Source organism: Symphalangus syndactylus, chromosome 14 (genome assembly GCF_028878055.3).
Source record: "Symphalangus syndactylus isolate Jambi chromosome 14, NHGRI_mSymSyn1-v2.1_pri, whole genome shotgun sequence".
Classification (NCBI taxonomy): domain Eukaryota; kingdom Metazoa; phylum Chordata; class Mammalia; order Primates; family Hylobatidae; genus Symphalangus; species Symphalangus syndactylus.
In genome coordinates this window covers 41981966-41993543 of record NC_072436.2, presented here as the reverse complement: position 1 = coordinate 41993543, position 11578 = coordinate 41981966, and the positions used below count along the sequence as shown (strand labels likewise).

At 49.5% G+C, this 11578-nt stretch overlaps 1 protein-coding gene and 1 pseudogene across 1 annotated transcript; one reads left to right on the top strand and one right to left on the bottom strand.

The window, feature by feature from the left end:
• The first annotated feature begins 656 nt into the window (after positions 1 to 656).
• LOC129462950 (glycosylphosphatidylinositol anchor attachment 1 protein-like) lies at positions 657 to 2984 on the top strand. The gene is given in 3 exon segments (XM_063617042.1): positions 657 to 1159; positions 1390 to 1423; positions 2348 to 2984. Coding segments are annotated over 3 exon segments (1149 nt in total). The 3' UTR covers positions 2960 to 2984.
• A 537-nt stretch (positions 2985 to 3521) lies between these two features.
• Positions 3522 to 10371, bottom strand: LOC129462949 (zinc finger and BTB domain-containing protein 45-like; annotated as a pseudogene).
• Between the last annotated feature and the right edge of the window lie 1207 nt (positions 10372 to 11578).

The window sequence follows — 11578 nt, the reverse complement described above, 5'->3', positions numbered from 1 at the left end:
CCTACCCTTAGTCACCCCCTGTGATGTCAGCTTGTGTGTGCCTGTGGGGATGCACCTGTGGGGATGCTGAGAGGAAACAGCCTCTCCTGGGAAAAGTGAATTGGGGTCTGTAGGATTTTAGGGGCTCCGATTCCCAAAGCCAACCCCATGGGATATGGTTCAGCCCTGGCCTAGGAGATGGTAACTGGACTCTGCCCATGTCCTGTGTCCTGGGCCCAGCCCCTCCTCTCTCTGGGCCTGGGTTTCCCAAGTGTCTAATGAGGGGTTGGACTGGAACTGCATATGGAAGCCTCAGTGTGGACCTGTCTGGCTCCCTCCACACCTGGTGGGTGAGTGGGATGTGCTCTGGGGTACCCTTGGGCCTCCTCATGAGTGGACATGCATGAACCTTGAAGGGGATGCCTGGGCCTCATGCCCATGGCGACACATGCACACAGGGTCTGCATGGGCCCCAGGCGGCAGGTGCACCAGAGCCACACTGCACAGCACATTGCATGGCACCAATGGTTCCTCCAGCGCGCATCCCACGTGTCCCCTGGTTCCTGTCTCCTGCAACCAGAAAGTAAGCCAACCTTACTTAACCACATAGACTTGGGGGAAGGGAGTAGTTTCCCAAGGGGAAACTGAGCCTCTGTGACTATAAAAAGTGGCGATGGATGTGGGACCGGCGAGAGCCCCAGATCTTTACAATCATGCCAGTTGCCTACACCCCTGCCTCTTGCAGGAGTGTGTGTCCCAGGGAAGGGCAGGACTGGTCCCAGCTCACAGAGATTCAGGGAAAAGTGAGTGCCTCAGCTGGGGTTAGATTTGTCTACACACAGCAGAAAGTTCAGAACAGTTGTGGCATAGACAAGAGAGAGTGCTTTCTTTCTCCTGTTAAAGAACTCTGGAGGTGGCTCTCCATGCTGACCCGGGCTGTCCCCAAGGCCATCAGCCAGCACCTGTCCTGCTGTCCCAGAGTCTCTGTAGCTGACTTCTGTCCTCAGTGCTGTCTCTGGACCCCAGAGGGCTGTGCTTCAGAGATAGGAAGAGGAGAGAAGGAAGGACCAAGGCCTGCTCAGCTGTGTAAGTTCCAGGCAGACAGCCCCTGCGAGCCCCTCGCAGTGCCTCTGCTCATGCCCGGCCAGCTTGGACTTGTTCTGGTCACCTTAGCTACAAGGTAGGTTAGTTAGGAGTGGTAGCCTTTTTGCTTGGCAAATTGCTGCCCAGGATAAAACCGAGCCTTCTGTTCTTAAGAAACAGGGAAGTATGAAAATCTCGGGTGAAGCCCAGCGTTGTCTCCCTACACTGAACTGCAAGATGAAGGGGAGGAATTGAGTTACCCTTAGATAAATTGGAAATTTATTTGTCTACAACAGACTCTCTTTTCTTGGTATGTGTTTATCGAAGACAGAGAAACAGTCATGGCTCTCAGCCAGGATGTGTGAGTAGGAAGGCTGCTTTCAGTGCCTAAGCAGGATGATAGGAAGTGATGTGTTGGCTTCCACCTGCCTGTAATTTGTAATGAGCTCTGAGAAAATCCTCTTCTGTTTCATCAATGGGGCAAGGCCGGCACAGGGGTTTATGGAGACTTCTAGGCAAGCAGCATGTTCCTAAAAGCTACGACTAATTTAAATCTCTAAACTAAAAAAGTAGAATGGTTTGACCCCAGCATTTTGACGAGAGATATTTTAATTCTCATAGTGAAGATTAATAATATAAGTAATCCACGCAAAATGGATAATGGTTAAAACTTTATGTGGTACAACTTATTATGACTAAAAATTGTTGGAAGAAAAATATTTTGGAAAATATTTTGTTGTGTTTAATTTGATCCTGAAAAGTTGACTTAAAGAAATACTGATCCCTAAAGAAAACTTACGATAGCAGAATCTGAAGTCAGTTAATTTTGATGTGGCCCAAAATAGAGTCATTTAAATAAAAAATAAATAATCCTGATAAAATAGTTTTGGTGAATTAAAAATAAGAGTCGATGAGCTAGAGGCTGGGCATGGTGGCTCACATCTGTAATTCCAGCACTTTGGCAGGCCGAGGCAGGTGGATCACTTGAGGCCAGGAGTTCAAGACCCACCTGGCCAACATCCAAAAAGTAGCCAGGCATGGGCGAGGCATGCCTGTAATACCAGCTACTCAGGAGGCTGAGGCAGGAGAATGGCTTGAACCCAGGAGGTGGAGGTTGCAGAGAGCCGAGATGATGCCACTGCACTCCAGACTGGGTGACAGAGCAAGACTCTGTATAAAAAAAATAAATAAATAAAGTGGATGAGTTAGAATTGGGTTTCTATCCTTTATTTTTATAAAACGGATCAAGGTTTTAACATGTCTGAATAAGATTTGCCGTGGGCAGCTGCCTAACCTTGACCTGCTCAATCTCTTCCAGACCTTCTGCCAAAAAGTGGGCCTGCTGTGCACACTTCAGGGTAAGCTGCAGCCCCAGGACTGGACGTTGTTGGACGAACTGCTGCAGGGCCTGCAGACACTGCTGCTCACGATTTTGCGGCAGGCCTCCCATGGCCTCTTCCTGCGCTGTCATGTGGAGGCCCTAACCCTGTGACACATCAATAGCTTCCACCAGTACAAGTATGACCTGGTGGCAGTGGGCAAGGCTTTGGAGGGCATGTTCTGCAAGCTCAGCCACCTCCTGGAGCACCCGCACCAGCCGTTCTTCCTCTACCTGCTCCCCACCCTGTCCCGCTTCGCCTCCATCGGCCTCTACATGCCTGCCACCAGCTTCTTGCTCCTGGTCCTTGGTTTCAAGGCTCTGCAACTGTGGATGCAGCTGCATGAGGCCGGAGTGGGCCTTGAGAAGCTCAGGGGACCCCTGGCCCTAGTGTCCCCCCTCCCCCAGCACAGGGTGGTAAGCACACAGGTCCCAGACAGGGGCTGGATGGCTCTGAAGCTGGTAGCCCTGATCTACCTAGTACTGCAGCTGGGCTGCATCGCCTTCACCAACTTCTGACTGGACTTCCTGCTGGCCGCCGCTATGGTGCTGCTGCCATGCTCGCCGAGCCTTTGGGCCCTGGACCCTCTATGCTGCCCTGCTGGTGTTGACAAGCCCGGCAGCCATGCTCCTTGGCAGCCCATTCCTGTGGCGGGAGCTGCAAGAGGCACCACTGTCACTGGCCGAGGGCTGGCAGCTCTTCCTGGCAGCACTGGCCCAGGGTGTGCTGGAGCACCACACCTAAGGCACCCTGCTCTTCCCACTGCTGTCCCTGGGCCTCTACCCTTGCTGGCTGCTTTTCTGGAATGTGCTCTTCTGGAAGTGAGATCTGCCTGTCCAGGGCACCAGGCTGGTACAGAGACTCCCCAAGGACCCCATTCTGCCTCCTTCTGGGGAAATAAACAAGTGCCTGTCAGCTGCTTTAAAAAAAAAAAATACAAAAAAAAAAAAAAAAAATGCCCTGGAAAATACTGTGTTAGCAAAAAGATTTAAAGATTGGTATAATTCTGATTTAAATGTTTTATTTAGCACAGAATCAAACATTGCATAAGAACAAAGTTTTCTGAGACAAAATGGCTGGGTTTAAATGGGTTTAAATGTCTAGAAAAATACTTAGCTAACAGTGTGGATACATTTTTACTTATTTTATTTATTTTTGAGATGGAGTTTCACTCTTGTTGCCCAGGCTGGAGTGCAGTGGTGCGATCTCAGCTCACTGCAACCTCCACCTCCCAGGTTCAAGTGATTTTCCTGTCTCAGCCTCCTGAGTAGCTGGGATTAGAGGCGCTTGCCACCACGCCCAGCTAATTTTTGTATTTTCAGTAGAGATGGGGTTTCGTCATGTTGACCAGGCTGGCCTCGAACTCCTGACCTCAGGTGATCCACCATTCTCAGCCTCCCGAAGTGCTAGAATTACAGGCGTGAGCCACTGCCCTGGTCAAGTTTTTTTTCTTTTTTTCTTTGTTTTTTCTTTTGAGATAGAGTCTCGCTCTGTTGCCCAGGCTGGAGTGCAGTGGCACGATCGAGGCTCACTGCAACCTCCGCCTCCTGAGCTTAAGCAATTCTCCTGCCTCAGCCTCCCGAGTAGCTTGGATTATGGGTGCCCACCACCACACTTGGCTAATTTTTTGTATTTTTAGTAGAAATGGAGTTTCACCATGTTGGCCAAGCTGGTCTTGAACTCCTGACCTCAAGTGATGCGCCTGCCTTGGCCTCTCAAATTGCTGCAATTACAGGCGTGAGCCACCGCGCCCGGCCCCGGCCAAGTTTTTAAGCAGATACATTAGTTACGTGTCCTGAAGTATCAGATGACTCCCTCAGATTTCATTGACTTCACATTATATTTTGGGCCCACCAGAGGTTGCTGGCTGGGCGTTCAGGGTAGAGGCTGCTCCCCTCCGCGTGGCCATGCAGGAACCCAGAATCTTTCCATCAGGTGCCTCCGTCATCTCTGGGACCTCCTCCCACCTGCATCTATGGGTAGAAGGGAAGAGTGTGAGAAAGGCATTGGAGGCTTTTGTAGGCCAGCTCTGGAAGTGGCTCACGTTAGTCCATTGTCTCCCTTTGGCAAAAGCTGGTCATAGGACTACACCTAACACAAGGGGACTATGAACTAGAGCATTTATTTATTTATTTATTTGTTTGTTTAGGCCCCATGGGGGCTGTGAACTATAGCTTCTATTTATTTACTTATTTATTGATTGTTTAGGTACCATGGCCTACAGTCCTTTATTAGAGTGAGGGTCCCAAGGATCAGCCCCCATATATGATGGGTCCACTTGAGCCTCCTTAGGTGCCCCATGAGGGAGTGATGGCTTGGGTAGGGAGCCAGGGACCTTGCCCAGCCCGACACTGGAGCAGGAGAGCGGCCTCAGTCTCCACCTCAACCCCAGGAGAGGTCGGGGCGAGAACCGGAGTCAAATCTTGGGCCGGGTCCAAGGGCCTGAGCGCCCGGTTTAGGCTGGAAATGGTCTAGTTCTCAGAGGTGGTCTGATCCCTAACCAGTCCCAGCCCCAGCCCCAGGCCCAGCCCCAGCCCAGCACCACCTGGAAGGTTCAAGTACATGGAGGAGAGGAGTAAGGCGGACTTGGGCATATGGAGAAAGGGGTGAAGGGAGAAAGAGGACTTGCGCTCAGGAAGGATCGTGGCCTACTGGCGGGAAAGCGGGCGTGGCCGCCTGTGCGGGAGGTTGCGGATCCACAGTGGGCGAGACCAGGCCCCAGCCCCATCAGGGCGCGGAGTGCGCGGCCAGGTGGTGCTCCAGCAGCGCGTGGTGAGAGAAGACCTTGCAGTAGATGGGGGAAGGGCGCGCGCTCAGGCCGGTGAGTGCGCATGTGCATATTGAGCGAACTCTTCTGCGTGAAGGGCTTGGCGCAGACCGCGCACTGGAAGGCGTGCACGCAGGTGTGCGTGACCGTGTGCTTGAGCAGGCAGTCGCGCAGCGAGAAGGATCGCCAGCACACGGCGCACTGGTGCGGCCTCTCCCCCGAGTGGATGAATATGTGCTTGGTGTAGTTTTTCTTTGAGCTGAACGTCTTGCGACAGTGGCCGCACTCATAGGCAAGTGGCTCGGCACCTGGAGTGCGAGCAGAGGTGCCTGAGGGGGTCGTGGTGGGAGCAGCAGAGGGAGCCGGGGCCTCCCACAGCTGAGTGCCGGGGGCTGCCTCGGGCTGGAGTGTGGGGTAGAAGGCGGGTGGGGGAGCAGGGGCTGGCCCGGATGGTGCTGAAGGGGGTGGTGCGGGTGGTTCGGGAGCACCCAAGTGAAAGGGGAAGAGTGCGACGGGCGGCCCTGGGGTCTTCACGCCAGGCGGGCGGGGTCCAGCCAGTATGCAGTCGGGCTGGACAGGGGTCTCAGTGGGACAGCCTTCGGGGACAGCGCCATCCTTGTCGTGCCAAGCGGTTACATAGCTGTCTGGAAATACGTCCTCAGCTGCCCCAGATCCCGGAAGAAAATCCCTCCCACACCACTGTAGTCAGAGAGGCCAGTGGGTGCAGGGAACTCCTCGCACGCGCTGTCAGCAGCAGCAGTGAGGAAGCCGGCAGCAGGGTCTGGGAAGGAAGGAGGTGCTTGGCTCTCTCCCGGGCCGCCACCTTCGCCGTCCTCGCCATCGGTCTCATCGTCAGTTTCCTCGTCATCGTTGTCACCTCGGTCGTCAGGGGCCGCGGACAGTGAGGGGTAGGCACCAAGGCCCTCGGCTTTGGCAGGTGTCGGGGGCGCAGGCAGCTGCAAACGCGCGGGCTGGCGCTGCTTACCGCTGTGCGCGGCACCGGGGTGCCCCGGGGGTGCGCAGCCAGCAGGTGGCGCAGGCGGTGACGCAGCTGCTCAGGTGCGAGTGGCGGGGGCACAGGGGTGGGCAGGGGCGCGGGTGCAGAGGTGCTCGGGGCTCGAGCGCGTGCAATAATCTGCGTGCATTCGTCGATAACTGTCTATGCGAAGCACCGACGCAGCCATGAGTACCTGCAGGGCTTCACTCTGTGCCACAACGAGCGAACCGCTGTACAGGAACTCGACTAGCTGTCGCACCGTCTGCACGGGCACCACCGAAGGCACACGGATCTCAGAGTGGCCGAGCAGCAGCTTGTCTTGGAAGGAGGGCGAGCCGACTGCCAGCACGCAGCGGTGCGCACGCAGCGAAGCTTCACGAATGCACACAGTCACGTCGCAGAAGTGCCCACCCAGCTTCTGCCCATTGAGGGTCTCAAGCAGAGAGCGTGAGAAGTTCTGCAGGTGTATGTGGCGCACAGCCTCTGCAGCCGCCGACTCCGACTCCTCTTCAGGCACCAGTCCCGGCCGTGGCCGCCTGCTCACCCCAAGGCAGCACTTCCGGGCGCTTCTCTTTACTTTTATACAGTTTTATTGAGATATAATTTACATGCTATCCAGCCCATCTATTTCAAGTGTACCATGCAAGGGGTTTGTGTATATTCACAGAGTTGTGTATCCATCACCATCGTTTTAGAACATTCATCACCCCAGAAGAAACCACGTACCCATCAGCAGCCACTGCCCATTTCCCTGATCTGCCCCGCCCTAGGAAATCCGTAATCACTTTCAGTCTTGGATTTGCCTATTCTAGACCATTCATATAAATGAAGTCACACAACACTGGGTCTTATGTGACTGGCTTCGATCAAAGTTTGCAAGGTTCATTTATGTTCATGGTATGTATCAGTAGCTTGTTACTTTTTATGTTTGACTTCTATTCTGTTACTTACCTACACCATATTTTATCTATCTCTTCTGCAGTTTATGGGATTTAGGTTGTTTCCACGTTTTGGCTGTTCTAAATAATGCTGCTCTGAGCATTCACATACAAGCTTTTCACATGACTTCATTTCTCCAGATCTAGGAGTGCAATTGCTATATTACATGGCAACTCCGTGTTTCACTTTTTGACAAAGTGGCAGACTGCTTTTCAAAGGACAGCAACATTTTATATTCCTGCCAGCAATGTCGAGGAGTCCAGTTTCCACACATTCTCACAAACACTTATTGTTATCTGTTTCTCTAGTTATTGCCTTCCTGATGGATGTGGAGTGCTTTCTCACTGGTTTTGATTTGCTTTGTTTAAATGAGTTATAAGACTGAGCATGTTTTCGTGTTTATTGGCCGCTTGTATATCTTCTTTGGAGAAATGTCTATTCAGATTGTCTCCCCATTTTAAAAGTGTGTTATTTTATTTTTTACTATTGACTTGTGAATGTCAATAGTAAAATATATATATATTTGTGAAAAAATATATATATATTTTTTGAGATGGAGTCTTGCTCTGTTGCCAGGCTGGAGTGCAGTGGCATGATCTTGGCTCACTGCAACCTCTGCGTCGTGGGTTCAAGTGATTCTCCTGCCTCAGCCTCCTGAGTAGCTGGGACTACAGGCGTGCACCACCACACCCGGCTGATTTTTGTATTTTTACTAGAAACGGGGTTTCACCGTGTTGGCCAGGATGGTCTCAATCTCCTGACCTCTAATCCACCCACCTTGTTCTCCCGAAGTGCTGGGATTACAGGCGTGAGCCACCGTGCCCGGCCCAAACATATTCTTATACAATTCTCTTCTTAGATTTATGGGTTTGCAAACATTTTATCTCACATTGTAATTATTTTTTCGTTTTCTTGAAAGTCTACTTTGATACATGAATGTTTGTGAATTTTATAAAGTACAGCTTATCTATATTTTCTATTATACTTGTGGTTTTGGTATGATATCTATAAAATCATTGCCTAACCCAAGGCCACAAAGCCTCAGTCCCATATTTTCTCCTACGTGTACTAAACTTTTGGCTCTTATATTTAGGTCTTTGATCCATTTAGGGTTAACTTGTATAAATGGTGTGAGGGAGGGGACTAACTTCAGTCTGTACATGTGAACATCAATCTGTCCCAGGACATTTTTGAAAAGACTATTCACTCCCCATTGAATTGCCTTGTCTCCCTTGTCAAAGTCACAACAATTACTGTCCTCATTTTTGTATCTGGTCACATGTTCCTAGTTAGTAACTATAACTACCTTCTTCTACTACCCATTCTGTATTCCCTTAGCTTTCAGCAAGCAACTCAGTTGGTCTTGATTCTTTATATGGGGCAATAACCCAAACTTTCCTTCCTGAAGGAATTGGGCCATTGGCAGCTGTGCCTGAATTGAGTTGTTGTAGTTTTCCATTAAATTAATCACAGGGCATGGTAGTAGGTAGCACTGAAGACACCCTAGGAGATCCCATGTATTCCAGAAGTATTATTTCTTACTTCTGTGGGGTAGGAGCAATTAACCCTTGGTAGTCAAGATCAACCACCTCTGCCAGCACGGTAGCTCCCTTCTTTGCCTGTCTATTCAGAGGCATGAGGAGCTCAGTGGACAGGGACTATCTTAACTTCCAGTTCAGTAGAATCATTTCTTTGTATTGTGGGGGATGCATTCCTCCTTTTGGGACCAAGACTTCTAGACCAGCAGAGCATAAGATTGAGGGACAGGAAATGAAAATTTTGCTGGTGTGTCACTAGGGGTAATAGTGATGATGAGAACCAACTGGTGTGGGAGACCATGAGGGTGGATAAAGCACTCTGTATGTCTAGACAGTAGTGTGATTTTTATGAAGTACAATTTATCAGTGGTGACAGGAACATTGAGGGTAGGAGGGGAAATTCTCATATATAGTGTCTGTTTCAGTGAGAACAAGACACTGCCTCTTCTATGATGGAGGTGGTTCAGAGCCACAGCCAGGTTACCTTAGGAGCGGAAGTCCATGCCGCAGAGCCCAGGCATCACCTCTGACCCTGCCACCATGGCCACTGTATGCATGAGCCCATTGAGCAATGACAGGGGTGGCTGGGGAAAGAGGCTGAGTGGTGTCCACAGAACAGGTCATCCTATCTGCTTGATTATTGAAATCCTTCTCTACCAAGGCCACCCTTTGGAGAGCATTTATGTAGCACTCAATGCACTCTTGCTTTTGGTTTACTCTTTTACTAGGTGAAACCAGTCCTAGTGGCTCATAATTGGGTTTTCCTATCATACTTGTCCTCAGTCCGTAGGTGAAACAACAAACGTAGGGGTGCTGAAAGTTGCTGTGTATGTGTCTATTCCAACCGCAGGGTGGGTTCAGGGACACATTGGATCCACTGTGATACAGACATGAGCTCACACTCCATCCACCAGCTAACCTCGATAAGTCCCTACTCTGGTGGACCACAGTGATGATTTTGGTCTCTGGGAATTCCTGTCAAATCAGAGTCAGTGTCCAGTAATTCCCCAAATATCTGAGAATTTTCTTTTCTCTAAGTCACAGTCATCCTGGTAGAAGGCTGTAGGTCCCTTTGGGGAAGACTGGGAAAAAGATTAACAATGTAAATTTTTGGCAATGTAGCAGCGTACTTCCCCAAGATCACCCAGCCTCCCCTTCACTTAAGGGGTTGTGGGCCTGTGAACTGGCTCAAGTCTGGGAATTGATTGAGGGTTTTAGATCTGTGTTTCATTAATTTGAGTTAGTCTTTTATTCAGTTGACCTAGAATTCTTCATTTTTTAAAGAACAACTAAGACTTTGGTACAGCCCATTAGCTCTCCCTGTGGATACCATGGACTACACAATGCCGTGGGTTTCCATGAGTCAAACCATTCCGACTGCTGCTTTGACATTGCTTTCCACTGTGGTGACCACACCCACCTCATCTTTGGTGATTAAGGACAGCCCATGTTCCCTGCCACCCCAGGATTCAATTATCCTCATTTTATTTAAAGATCCCAGTCCAGCGGCTGCAGTTCCTGCTGTAACATTTTGCCTACTGAGAGCACAAGCTCAAAGCTCTTCCAGCATACTGGGCTCCTCTCACAATATTCTTTCTCATGATCGTTGTGAGAGGTATGTTCTGTAGACCCTCCAGTGTGAGTGAGCAGCTCTGACATAATAAATCCAGTCTCCGTGAGTTTTTGCATACCTTCCTGTACACATAAACCAAGGAAGTTGTGGCATCTCAACTTTATGTACCTTAGGTAAACTCTGATTCTGTTTCAGCCAACCAACCAAGTAACCAAACAAATAAGCAAACAGCCAACCAATCAACCAACAAGAAATCAAGCAACAAACCAACCAAACAACCAAGCAAGCAAGCAACCAAGTAACCGACCAAACCAACCCTTGGAGCCCTTTCTAAAGCTTTGACCTACAACCCTGAATCCAGAATCTCTGTTTAGTGGGCCAACATTAATAAATTTAGCCTAATCCAACTTTATGTTACTTCCACCATGGTGCCACACACTTAATATCCATTCCCACATATATTCTCCAGATTTCTTTCTGTATAAATTGTGTGTGTGTGTGTGTGTGTGTGTGTGTGTGTGTGTGTAGAAAGAGAGCATCAACTGAAAAATCACACAATTTTATAAATTTAGAAAACAGAGCTTTATTTCTTATAAGGGTTTGCAGCCTGCAAGGTGGCCATTATGACAGGCTGGGAAGTGTGGCCTATAGCCAAGGCCAGAGGCAGGCACTTTCAGCCAGGGAAGGAGAGGACAGGAATTTGAGCCAAATGAGTTGGCTACATATACATACTCAATAGGATATCAGAGGAGCTATATCATTTTATGAGAATACTCATAAAAGAGGTCCTAACACCTGCATATTCAATAAACATGCATGTTCATTCTCGGGTGGAGACTTGGCATTTAAATGTATTCTAATTAGGACCTACACATCAAAAAGTGAAGCAGGGACATGAAGGTACTCAGCCTCTGTAAAGGCACAGCCTCCAAAACTGGCCAGAACCAGTCCATGGAGGATGGTCTCTTATCAGGAGAAAGTTACTGAAATCAGTCCCTTGTCCGGTGAAAGCTGTCCTTAAGGTTGGTGGGGCAGGAGATAAGTTACTCAGCGTCTGTGAACTGGGTGAGTTGTAATTGTTTTAATCTTGCTTCTCTCACAGCCAGTGCTTGCTTGGCTGCTAGAGAAAAATAAAAACTATGTGGTAGTTAGAATCTAGTTTATTCTTTAAGAGTAGGGTATAAGACTTAACCCTTGCCTGGCATGGCCCTTGGTCCCGTTTATAATTTGGGGTCTTATTGCCACAAAGAGTCTGTTCTGTCAGTCTCATGATCTCTATTTTCAATATTAATGCTGTTCAGTTGTTGGGTCTAAACCATAAGA